At 41.2% G+C, this 13,081-nt stretch overlaps 2 protein-coding genes across 2 annotated transcripts; both read left to right on the forward strand.

Moving 5' to 3' along the window:
• The first annotated feature begins 9 nt into the window (after window positions 1–9).
• Window positions 10–2,764, forward strand: LOC108112669. The gene is made up of 3 exons (XM_017222807.2): window positions 10–710; window positions 1,443–1,787; window positions 1,845–2,764. Exons 1-3 carry the CDS (start codon window positions 513–515, stop codon window positions 2,646–2,648), a joined length of 1,347 nt encoding a protein of 448 aa, XP_017078296.1. The 5' UTR covers window positions 10–512; the 3' UTR covers window positions 2,649–2,764.
• Window positions 2,765–3,017: 253 nt separating this feature from the next.
• Window positions 3,018–6,854, forward strand: LOC108112668 (zinc finger protein 853). Its single transcript, XM_017222806.1, has 2 exons — window positions 3,018–3,439; window positions 3,839–6,854. Exon 2 carries the CDS (start codon window positions 3,863–3,865, stop codon window positions 6,341–6,343), a length of 2,481 nt encoding a protein of 826 aa, XP_017078295.1. The 5' UTR covers window positions 3,018–3,439; window positions 3,839–3,862; the 3' UTR covers window positions 6,344–6,854.
• Window positions 6,855–13,081: the final 6,227 nt, after the last annotated feature.

The following is a 13,081-nucleotide window of genomic DNA, read 5'->3' on the forward strand; positions in this document are numbered from 1 at the left end:
TTCGAATCGAATGAGTTATATAGGCTTGCCTGGAATTGCTAAGAAATTTTATTAGAATACGTTATCAATCAGCTCGAACCACCCTAATAGTCACACAAAACATTTTATACCGGAGTTACACATTTTTGGAGTTTGAGTGAAATGTTAGCCTTAGTCGTTGCCCGATTATCTTATCGCCGAGTGTGGTGGGCTACAAGTTTGGGTAACGAACATAGACGCCAGTTCTTACTCACTAACTGGCCATGCGGTGACGTTAATACGGATTGGCTCTCCCCAAAAATTGAAGCAAATCTCGGCCGAATCCTTCATCAGTAGATAAATATGGTGATATTCGGTGTTCGTTGAGCAAGTGCTTTGCGGTCAAGTTGAATGCGTTCGAATAGAGACGATCGACTATCGCTTCGTTGTCATTTTAAAATTGCAAATTTAGTTACGACTTGTCCACCGACGTGTGCTCATCGACGGCTCCGGCGCAATTAAATCTAAGAACTCTGGCCACTGTTAGTGCGGAAATGTTTATGCAAGCCACTATTATCGGATGCCTGACCTTACTGTTGGTGACACTGGGTGCTGCTTTCGAGGAGCACCCCCATTTTTGCATCGAAACAAAACCGCTTCTTCTCTCTGAGATCGATCGGCATGTGGTCATACCCAACGAGAAGGACCTGCAGTGCCATATTAAGGCCACCACGTTGACTCCGAACGAGAAGGTGAATCATTAGTATGTTTGAATACCGATATTGCCGATATCGATGGTAATAGATAAAGCAAATCCCCTACTGGGGCATATAATTGCCTAAATTACGAGTCTAACATAAAAAATCTTAAAATTTTAATTTCTGTAAACGAACAGGTTTTTATGTAAACTTCAAATTATAGTTTTAAATAATTTCCCTAATTGCCATTTCGTTCTATTCTTGAAAAAGGCTTATCAATATCCACGCACGGCAAAGTGGAAATGAAGTTAGTTGCTCTATCTATTAAGTATTTAAGTCATTTCTTTCAAATAACACATAAATCTGAATTCATATAATAAATATTTTTAAATTTGTAAACATGTTTTGCCTCAAAGAGGACAAAATCTTCACAAGAAATTATGCCTAAACTGAAATTTAGAAGTTAAAGAATTAGGTGACCAAAAGTGGAAATTTGTCCATATTTGTAAAAAGTGACCTCCAGCCATATGAAAATTCCCTGCCTTAAATGGATAACTCTATTTCGTCAAAACGAGTTTGGCACATCGACATCCTTAACTGACAAATCCAATGCCAGCCAATAAATTATTCGTGTGCCACCTTTGAGTGGCTGATATTCCAAATTGAATTAGCTTGACGATAAAGAGACAAAGTGTCCATCGCAGCTGGGAAAGATAATGCCGGCGTGCCTGAGATAAGCCGAAGGTGCTTGTTTCCCGTCTAAACGTTTATCTGGCTTATTTACAGGCGAGCCTCGTTGATACCTTATGCGCGGATCACGGCTCCACGACGATCAAGCGGGATAATCACCACTTTCTCCGGCTGCACAACGGAGAGCTCAGTGGACGAGGTACCCAAGCAGAGGTGTGTGCCAATGACGCTGATTCGGTCTTGGCGTGGGTGCCCTACCACACAGTGCTCAAGAATTATGCAGCCGAGCTGAATCCCAAGGAGCGTTTGACCTACATTGCCAAGGCTACGAATGTGGAGCGCGAAAAGACAGAGCTCTGCCACTTCCGGCACACGGATTTGGTCAATGCTGTGTCCGACAATCTGTTCACATGTGTGGTCATGATTTTTGGAGATAACTTTGTAAGTTTTTAAGGAAGAGCATAATCTTAGCCCCCTAAAAATATAAAAATGTTGCAGTACGGTCTGGAGGACAACATCAATGTGCTAGTGGAGCTGGAACCATTGATGTATCAACTGAGGAATATCACATACCTGCCGTGGCGCAATGTGTCCAACAGCTACAAAATGCATCTGGGCGACAGTGCGCTTCGCAATCCCAGTGGCGAACGAAAGCCCATCTACGGTAGCTTAAATTACGAGTTTGTGGAGAAGATCCTGGTTAACATGACTAGTGTATACCAGGATAAGAAACTAGCCAGGCTGCCGCTCCTCTTTGAGCACCGTTCTTCCGTCCTGGAGTTGGACTCGGATGGAGTGGGCGGTATGGATGTTGCGGAGAAGGCCTATTTCGGTCGCAGTATGGATCCCAGGAGCGAGGTGAAGGTCCAGGTGATTGGTCAGTGGGTTGACCAACATCGAGAGTTTGGCGCAGATATATACGAGTATTATGGTCACGGGTTAAGGCGGTATAGGCAACCTCTGACTGGAGCCAGACTAACCTTTGTCAGGATTGACAACACGGAGCCGGTTTTCATGGCACCGGAATCGAGTAATCTGGCGAAGGCCTCGCTTTTCCAAGAGCAGAAGGCTGGAAAACTGAAGGAGGATAAATCGGGAAACTTCACCGAGTGGGAAAACGCAAAAGAGGAGGATTCCGATGAAGATGAGCCGGGATTTTACGGCTGGTTCGTTATGACCTCTCTTCTCTTGGCCCTCGTTGTTATACTAGGCATATATGTAGTAGTTCGCGCCCATAGCAGGAGGAACAAACAACGCCAGATGTACGAAGTGGCCAACACAAATGTAGCTCCTCCACCATAAAATCAAGCATTAGACTTAAGTTTTGTGAATCCGAAAAACACCAGGATCAACAGGTGTTTTACTCCGAAATGTCAGTTTAATAAATGAGTTGGCAGCTCTACTGCCAAATCCTTAAATTTATTTTCGAACAAGTTGAATAAGATCGTTTGGCTTTAAAATGCTTTGTAAATTAAAAAAAATTGTTAAAGTGTTTATAAGTTAACACTAAATATAATAATACGTGAGGAACAGTGAAGCTTCATTTAAAAGTCCCAAGCACTAAATTTAGGTCTCAAAAGGAAACTCTAATGGAGTAATATAGAAAAAGGTAAGTTTAAATAATTAGCGAAATCTTAATCCTTAGTGATATAATATAATTTAAAAAAATGTTAAGATAGAATTTATTAATTTTGAGAAGTAAACAAATTGATTTTATAACTCGCGCGCGTTAGGGATTTGTCTCGATACCAAGTTGGCAGCGCCGTAACACGCCTATCATCTCACTCACACACTGAGAAAGACAGAGGCAGAAGTTCGGCGACTGGCGGAGAAATTCATTCATCTCATCAAGGAACCTTATTGATAACGTCGCCAGAGATAGCTAGTGATTTCATTCGATCCGGGTCCCGAAAGACCCACTGGTGTGCACTTGTTTTGGTTTTGAAAGTTCGGAATCCCGGGAACGTGTGTGTTTCGCCCTGAGCCACAAATATGTGATTTTCGAAAGGGTTTTTGTGTGACGCGGCCATATTTAAAGAGTTTTGTGTGTTGAATGTGGGGCGAGCTGCGGAAATTACATAAATATAACGCAGGTAAGCCGATTTTTAGTGTTAGATCCCGATAGAAAGGTGCACGCAGTGCGGGAGTAAGTGAATCGAAACCATTATTTACCCAATTCAAGTCGGGTATTATGTATTTGTTTCGTTTTTTGGGCCTGAAAATATGATTTTTCGCTCACACCAACACCAAGATGGTAAATTGTGTATAACAATATAGCTGTCTCTGTCTAACGCAAGAGCTACCAGACATGTCAAATAGGCCCTGTTAATAACAGCGGCTTAACATGGACTGTTTGCAACAGATGTAAACAGACTTAACTTTAATTGGCGTATTTTGGCGGGCGAATCATAACAAACCCTTTATTCGTGCACCTTTTGGGGATATCCTTGTAAATGACAGTATATTATGAACTAACCACCTGCCCCTTGCAGCCTCCCCTAGTGACACACGAAGTGATGGATCGCAAGAAGGTCCTAGAGCTAGACAAGATCTGCCGCCTGTGCACCTCGGAACGCAAAGAGATGCGCCCGCTGTTCAGCGAGAAGGTGCCCGAAATGTTGATGGATTGCACCAACGTGCGGGTGGAGCCCACAGAGGGCTGGCCGGACAAAATCTGCGTGCAGTGCGTCCACGCCGTGAGCAGAAATCACGCCTTCAAGACGCTCGTCGAGCGCAGCGACAAGGAGCTGCGCGAATATATCCGTGGTCTCACTGTTGCACAAGTGATGGAAGAGCAGCAGGCGGCGGCTAATGCCAAGCAGCAGCTCCAACTTGAGCGCAAGCAACAGCGAATGCTTCAGAAGCAACAGAAAATCCTGGAAGAGCACATGCAGCAACAGATGATCCAGCAACAGGCTCCGACCAAACCCAAACTTAAACCGCTGCTTCGGAAGGGAACCCGCCAGCATAAACAGCGGCATCTCGAGGCTGCCCCGGCCCCTCAACCTGCCCCACAGCCACAGATGCAACTACTGCCAGAGCCTGCGCAGCCACCACCCACGTTGCAGCAACAGATACAACAAATTCAGCTTCCCACACTTCAACCTGCTCCCGCCCAGCTTCTATCCACTGCCGGCACGACTACCACAATGCCACAGCAGATTCTGCTGCCCAACGGCCAATTGATCACGACAGCTCAAATTGTAGCTCCGCAGCTGGCGCAGATCATCAGTACAACGCCACAGGCGACGGCTAATGGACAAGCCACTGCCCAGTCGCAATTCCTGCCCCAACTCCTGCAGACACCCAACGGCCAGACACTTCAGATTGTACAGCAGCCAAATGGAACGCAGACACTGCAGCTAGTTCAACTGGTACCGCAACGGAGTTTGGCGCCCACCGGGGTGACGACGGTGACTACCACCACCAATGCCACGGACATGGGTCAGCATATAGGCGCTTCCCTGGGCGACGCTGACGTGCAGTTGCTGGAAGATGGCTGCGAGGTGGAGGACGAGGAACTGGAAGATGTGTACGAACAGCTGGACGGCAAAGGAGACCACAGCTTTGAGACCATTGTCCTGGACGACGACCAGCAGCAGGACTTTCTCAAGGATCACCAGGAGCACCATCAAGTGATGATCAACGAGGATCTTACGCAAAGCGAAAGTCAGGAGCACGAGTACTTTGAAGACTTGGATCAACAGCAGGCAATGGACGAGGTAGAAGATGAGGACGACCATCTTAAGCTTGAAGAAGACCAAGATACATTCATCATCGAGGAAATCCATCTGGAAGACGATGAGATGCTGGAAGATCCAGAAGCTGAAGAAATCGACCAGGACTGTGAGTACATCACCGATGAACAGGATCCCCATTTGGCCGGGGACGTGGATGATGACTTACAATATGCCATCATGGAGCCACCTGATGGCGAGACAAGTGTTGATATTGACCAGGCCTTCCTAGAGACGGATCACTCGCATCATCATCAGCAACAGCAGCAGGAAGAGATGCAAAACATATCGCTCGAGAACGCCGTGGTTGAGTTCAGTCAGGCCACAGCGACATCGGATGCCCTGGTGGCTCCCACTTTGAGCGTAAGCTCGGCCAGTCCGACGCCTAAGCGAGCCAAACGAAGCAACCATGCTCCGGCCGGTGTGACCCTGGAACCCTGCGATCACCAACCACCCGCCGCCGCACCGACGATCAGCAGCAAGCTTGCGGCGGCCAATTCCCGGCAGCTGGTCCAGACTGCCAGCGTGATTGCAGCCGCAGGAGCAGATGATAACTATGAAATAGACGCTAATCTGGTGACTGAGTTCATACGTCAGCACACCTCGCCATTGGGTTCGGGCCGGTATATCTGCCATCTGTGCAGCACCGAGTTCCGCCAGTTCAAGGGTCTGCAGAACCACATGCACTCGCACACCAACTGGATACGGGCCAATTGCAAGAAACAGCCGCAGTGCGAGATTTGTTTAAAGAGCTTTAAGGGCCCTGGAATGCTGCGGATGCACATGAAGACGCATGACGCAGAATCCAGTACACCGGTGTGCACCATCTGTAATCGCACCTTCAAGTCCAAGGCGATCCTGTACAGGCACAGGCAGACGCACCAACAGCGAGCCTACTGCTGTGGCGTGGCGAACTGCAGGAAGAATTTCTCCTCGGCGGTAAACCTAAAGTGGCATGTGGAACGAAAGCATCCGGAGGTTGTGGAACCGCTGTTCAAATGCGGCGAGTGTGGATCTCTTTACGATAACGTGGACTCACTGCAAATTCACGTGGAAAGCACGGACCACAGTGCGGATGCGCAGATGAGCACCCAGGACGATGCTTTCAGCGGAGCGGTGAGCATCGTGAGCAACGGCACCACCGACATGTCCAACATGATGGCCACCGGCCAGAGTGCTACTTTGGCAGGCGGATCAGGCGACACCCACGCCGTGGTCGTGGGCTCTTCCGGCGAGGTGTACTTCGTTACGCAGGCGTAGCCAGCGGAGTTTGCCGCAGCAGCAGCTCCTGGAAACGGCGAGTGCCTGCTCGGCATCTAGATGACCATTTAGATGTAACATATATACATATATATATATATATATTTTTGTACTACCCCCGTCTAGATAACACTTTAGCAATTAGCACAACCACACACAAATATTGCAATCCTAGATTTCTGTCGTAGAACTTGTTTGGTAGGACCTAAGCGATTCACTCGAATTTTGTAAGCAAATACGAAACTTTAGGTAGGCAGATAGATCCGGGTCAGATCCCACATCCAAACGCTGAGTGTATAAATCCCGCGGGGACTGTGCCAGTTTTTGTTTTTAATCTTATTAGTTTATTATTATTATTATTTTGTTTTCTTCCCGGGGAATATCAGACTGGCATTTTAGGATAAATGTATTTTGGCGTTGGGTTTTCATTGTTGGGCTTTGAAATAAGAAAGAATTTTTAACTGCAACAAACTGAAAATAAATTAACAAACCTTCTATAAAATCAACAAAATACTTATCTTCTTACATGCGCGAGGTGGTGGGTGATATTTATTTATATTTAAGCATGTAATCCGATTCCCTGGCGCGCTTCTTGCTTTGCTGGCTTGTTATTCAATTGCGGCGTAAGAAGACCGGAAAAAACAGAACCAAAACAAAATTGATCGAAAGAAAACAACAATCAAGCCAAGGTTGAGTCTATTGATTCCCAATTGCCACGTGTCGTGGGGTGTTCTACTTGGATAATTGTACCTATTTGCTTATATTAAATTTAGATATAGATATTACCTAAACTTACCTCACATATTTATGTACTCAACGAATAATCAGTTATCTGATCGCAATCTGAAGTCCAGCCGCTGTCACATGAAATCGTTAATTAATTAGCAAATAAGTTGCGAATATCATCAATTGGAATAACATTGTGACAGGGGAAATCGCCTGCCGTTTATTTACTTTGTTCAGATTATATATGGCAGTCAGCCGAGTATCGCACGATAAGATAATGGCCTGCTGTAATGTTTTCTTTTTTACCATTTATATGACGCATTTTTAAGACTAACCCTCAATTTTCCACCCAGCTGTTGGGTAAATTTAATGACCACATTTCGCCAGCCCCCAAAAAACTTGACATGCATTAATTATAGAGCTTATGAATACTTTGATATTTACATTCATCGATTTTTTGAGCTATCAAATTCGGTGTTTGGTCAATCCTAAATAATTAAACTCTGACCAGAGAATTTCAGTTCAAGACACTTTTCAGACTGAATTTTTACATAAGACCTTCTTTAGCTTAAATTTAAATTTAACATTTGCATACATTAAACTTTTTTGAAAATATTTCCTACATCTTAAAATGCATCTGCTTTCATGCTTGACTGGAAACGTCCTTGAACTTTGAACCGTCTGAATGAAACTTGGCCACGCAGCCAAATAAATGGCAAATTAAATGTCGTGCGAGAATACAGCATATGATTTTATAAATGCCAATGCCTTTACACTCAAAAGAAATACCCCTTTCAGATTAAAGATTTCAAACTTTTGTTTTTGATAGATCTGCTAATCATAACATGTCATTTCGAAAACATTTTCTTTTTAGAACTCAAAGAATGTCAAGTATCTTAGATCAATAGGAAAAAATGTTAATGGGGTTGTATGTTTTAAAAATACATATTTCAAATATATCTATTTTTAAAGCCCACTATATTGTGCGACTTTTGGTTTCCAACAGTTGGCCATCCATTTCAAATTTAATTAATTTGAAAAATGGCAAGGGGTTCGAGAAGAGGGCCGAAATAATCGAAATGATTGCACAAAATAAATTCCTTTGATTCACCAACAATTTATTCACAAAACACACATTTTCGACTTGTTTAATGAACATTATTTTGTATTAATAATCGCCAGTTCTGGCATTTATTCAGATTTTTGAATCGAAATCCGCGACGTCATCAAACCTGGGACATTAGTCACGCCAAGGCTGAAATTTCTCAGCACAGAAAGTCAACATTTCGACCTCTTGGGGCTTTCTTTGGGCATTTCCAAACCCATTTTCATTTCTGCGATGAAATTAAAACGCAATTGGGACAGTGCAATTAGTATTATTAATATTGCGACGCTTGTGTGCCTGTGAAAATATTCAACAATGAGTTTTCTGAAAAATAATATTGAAAACTCATTTTCAACGGATTATCAATAAAAACAGAAAACAAAAAACATTGTTTCATTCTTCGTAATGAGTTTCCTTTAAGTGCAGTAATTCAATTTACTTGTTGGTAAAAGACAGATTGTAAACAAAAAAATATTTTAAAAAATATCCTTTTTTTTTTATTATGAAATCTTTTACCCAAAGTCACAAAATGGCAAACTTTGTTTATATGCCTTGAAAAAAACACTTAAAACATATTTTTGTTTATACTTCAAGTGATTGAACTCAATGCTGGAAAAGATTTCGTATGAAAGATTCCGATTTTACGCACTCTACAAATTTGTTGTAAACAAAAATAAGGTTTTCATTGTTTTCTGGTTAACAAGATTCCCCTTTGGTTGTGTCATTAAACCAACGAACGTGTAAACAAATATCGAAAACAGCAACATCAACAGAATTTAATATTGTTTACTGATCCAATCGCAGATAATGATCGATCGATGATCGGACAGTTCGTTCTAAAGTTTTCCAGACAGGGCTAAAATGTGTAAGACGATTTAAGGGGGCCAAACACTTGTTAGCCCACTTGCCAGCCCACCCTATATACACCTCTATTTCCACCTACTCAGAAGTCTAAGACCCCGCATTGACGCAATTGAAAAGAATAACAAAACAAATTTGTTTATTTTGCGCTCGCCGCTTCGCAAATAATACTCGTTCTTAAACCAGATTATTAACAAATTTTGTGCCCGGCCATTACAAATTTGTTATTTTATTTTGAAAAATTTCCTTGTAATTACAAAAAACTTTTCCACAACAAATTTTCTTTATATGTTTTCCTGAATTTGGCTCAAAATATTTATAGTGTACTTCAGATTATTATGTACTTTATGTATTTTGCTTTATAAGAATGCAGGAAATGGAATACTTTTTGGCCGAAAAAACAATTTTGTTGTACCATTAATAAACTTTGTTTTAAAAGGTTAAAGTTGCATTGATTTTTCCGAAAACCCCCCGTTCTTATAATAATAATCTTAAAAGTATTTTGTCATCAGAAACAGGTTTACTTTTATTGTATTTACAGTGATTTCCCTTAACTTAAAATGATAACCGAAATGACTCATGGTCCTGATAAAGTTTTGAAGTAAAAAGTAATGGAATATTATTATAAATATATAAATTATTAAAAGATCTAACGCACTTAAATGCAATCAGTTTGTCTTCTTTTTGTTTAAAAATATACAAAATTATAGTTTTTAGGGTATTTTACCTTCCGGTCTCCTCAAAAATTAATCTGTTGGCGCTTTCATTCCGTCACGAATTGCCAATTCACACGAATTCATCACATTTTGTTTATATTTTTCGACGTAGTAATGCTCTACAGTGTTGAGTCTACACACACGTGTTTTCTCACGGAATTTAATATTATCTGACTAGGCCACAAAAACGCAATACGATTAGGCAAAGTTTATTATAAATTAGTTAGTATCTCACTACAAGAAAAGGTGTGTAACTTTCCACTTGGATAAATTTTGGCACCTTGGGCTCTGTTTCTGTTATCGTATTTTTGTTGGTATTAAATTAAACTTGAACCACATTTGGCCGACGACAAATACAAACGTTTGGGCAAATAAATCTGGCCAAATACACTTCAAATATTTATATAATTCGTACAATTATAGACCGGCTGCAGGATTGAGACAATATTTTTAGCATTATCGCAGCTGCTTTTTTTTTTAGCTTGCGGCGCAATTTCATTTTCATTTCCGATTTCTCGGGTTTTCAAAAAACGAACTACATATAAAAAAGAAAATCATGTACGAGAGTATGTTTTTAATGGGGGCGCACACGAGCCTCATGGGGTGGTCTAGAGACTATCTTCTTCTTCTGATAAGTTTGGGGCGTGTGCTATTGACATTGTACCCATTTGGTCATGAATTCGTTGGTCGTCCGCCGTCGGTTTCGTCGCCGTCATCTGGCGAACTTTTTTGGCTGTCTGCTCGGGCGAAGAATTTCAGAATTTCAAGGCGCGATCTGGTTAGATATACCTCTTAAAGTGGGTGAAGGAGAAAGATGAAAGTGTAGAGCCTTGTTCTTATTTTAAATTTTCCCATTTTTAGTTATGCTTAAGTTTGAGATCCTCCTGTGAACAATCGTTAGCCCAGAGAAATAAAAATATCTTTTTTGCTTTTGTCTAATTCTTGTGACTTAAACATTCTTATGAGATCCTGATTTTGAAGGATCATATGTATATCTAAAAATTGTGGTTTTATTACCCTTTGTTTTGGGTTTATTCAATGAACTTTTTATATGATTTATCGCCCGAATGGAATATTCCTTGAAGGACTCATAAGTTGGAAGCACAAACTAGAAATCAATGAAATATGGAAGCCATTCTGGCTGCCTAAAGGGGCATTGGCCGAAAGGGTTTTTGATTGATCTGGCAGGGGTGGGAACTAATCTATTTCCTCTGAGCACATGCGAAACATATTTATCATTAAATGCCGGTATTTTGAGATTTGGCAGCTGGCCACAAAAATATTCGGCCCACCCGCAACAGCTGCGAATGGGACTCGATTTGGTGTGGTCAGTGCCAGAATGAGTCGCCAAGCAAGCGAGTTGGAATTGTGGTAAGCACATGGCTGTTAGATTGGCCCTGAAAACACGCCTTTGTCAGGGGCAAGAAATCCCGGGCATTTCCTTTGCCGCGTGCTTGGGCAACGCCTTCTTATTTTTTTTTGCTTTCGTGATTTCTTGGTTGCCAGACAGAAGACGAACCGAACCTCCCCCTTGTTATTCCTCCCCCATTAAACCACCCACAAAATGCGGAAATGTACCCGCCGATTTTGTCATCGAAGCGCCGGCGGAGATCACGGCACAAACTCGTGGCCATTTGTTCCGGTAACCGGTGACGTCGCCCCCAAAATACCATCCCCTACGGGTATATATTCCCTCTGTGATTCTCTATAGTCAAATCTAGATACATCGGGAAATACTTGGCATAGTCCGAAAAGTAAAATGTATAGAATTGAGGGAATTCTCCGACTACCGAAAAAAAATCTACGAAAAACTAGACAATGCAATGATTGAAATACTTTTTGGCTATCTTACTTTCTATATGCGGCGTTCAATGTCAGGGTCGGTTAAAAAAGTTGCTGTGTTTGCTAGAGTGCCCTCCTAATACTAGTACTAAATGCTAATGCTAAGGTGCCATGTCAGCGTCTGGCTGCTCAAAATAAACATTTCTTTCATTCAAAATCTGATTAATAAAATTCACTTTTCGGTGAATGCCAGGTAATGCCAACAATTTTATTTCGTCAAATCTATATATTGTGCAACGTGTGAATTAGTTGACAAACTAAACATAAACTTTAAAGAAATTTGCAAAGGGTTAAGACTGTTCTGTACCTTTATATTTGGGTATTTATTCAGTCTGTTTAATGTTGTTTATTTCTTTAATTAATTTTGATTTAATTCAGATTTTAAATTAAATTAAATTCAGTAGAATTTAATGCAGGCATTTTTACTGTTCACAGTTCTTTATTCAAAATGTTCTAAAGGGTTTATAGCTATATAAATAATTCTTAATTAATGAAATCATTCAACACATTAAATCAGAATAAATCAGATTGATTATAATATCTAGCTCTTTAGAAATGGTAGTAAACTGAACCCTGATTCTCAACTGAATTAAAACACCTGTCTGTATATAGTATCTAATTTTTCCACAGTTCAGTTTTTACTATTTAAAGAAAACTAACAGTTCTACCTTAGTAGAGCTTTAAATCAAAAGCCTTTATATCTTAATGACTCATTAAGTTAGCAACTATTATTTTATAAACTCAATTAAAGAAAGCGATAGCTTAGAATTCGTTTTAATTAATCGAAATCAAATGGATCGATCGCTGACTAATGGAAACCAGCTGATAAACTTAATTCATTCGCTGCGTGTGATTCATTATTGGCCAAACAAGCAGGCAAAACGGCGAATGACGAACAATCTTTTGATTGTTGTCGTTCAGTTTCAATTGTTTGCTGTTTTGTGTTTTCTGTTTGGCATTTGCTAGTTGCCGGCTGGTTTCAATTAAGCTATGGGGCACACGAGCGACTGGCGCGTGTTTTCAATAACAGTGGTATCAATAGGTCTCAGCCAGACAGCCAGGCACGGAGTAGAACGATCATAAACCGTAAAGCCAGCTGAAAAAAACCCTTTTAAACCTGTCTTCCCAACTGGCAGCAAGAATAAAGAAGCTTGAATCGACTCCTAGCACGCATCTATGTACATCTACTTTATACACCGTAAAAACGATATAAAATTGTTTTATAGGTAATGGTTTATGTTTAACTATAACTAGACATAAAAACCTTTTTTACATTTTCAAACATATAGAATTGATAAACCCCCTATCAATACCCAATAATACAGATTTCTATCAAAGCTAGTACCCTCCTTTCTTACCAATATTTCTAACAGTGCAAGGACTAAAACACCTTCTAACTAATTGACCTGTCTAGCAAACCACGTTTAATCTCCTAATGCAGGCCCAAAGCCAAGTTGGTGTCCTTGCTCACTGCCAGAATAAAATCGA

Source organism: Drosophila eugracilis, unplaced genomic scaffold (assembly GCF_018153835.1).
Source record: "Drosophila eugracilis isolate 14026-0451.02 unplaced genomic scaffold, ASM1815383v1 contig_90, whole genome shotgun sequence".
Lineage (NCBI taxonomy): Eukaryota > Metazoa > Arthropoda > Insecta > Diptera > Drosophilidae > Drosophila > Drosophila eugracilis.

Bases quoted from the DNA above. Each gene is read 5' to 3' on its own strand.
- LOC108112669 (XM_017222807.2), top strand. From the start codon at position 513: ATGTTTATGCAAGCCACTATTATCGGATGCCTGACCTTACTGTTGGTG. The intron at 711-1,442 runs GTGAATCATTAG...GCTTATTTACAG, and splicing joins CGTTGACTCCGAACGAGAAG to GCGAGCCTCGTTGATACCTT. The intron at 1,788-1,844 runs GTAAGTTTTTAA...AAAATGTTGCAG, and splicing joins TGATTTTTGGAGATAACTTT to TACGGTCTGGAGGACAACAT.
- LOC108112668 (XM_017222806.1), top strand. From the start codon at position 3,863: ATGGATCGCAAGAAGGTCCTAGAGCTAGACAAGATCTGCCGCCTGTGC.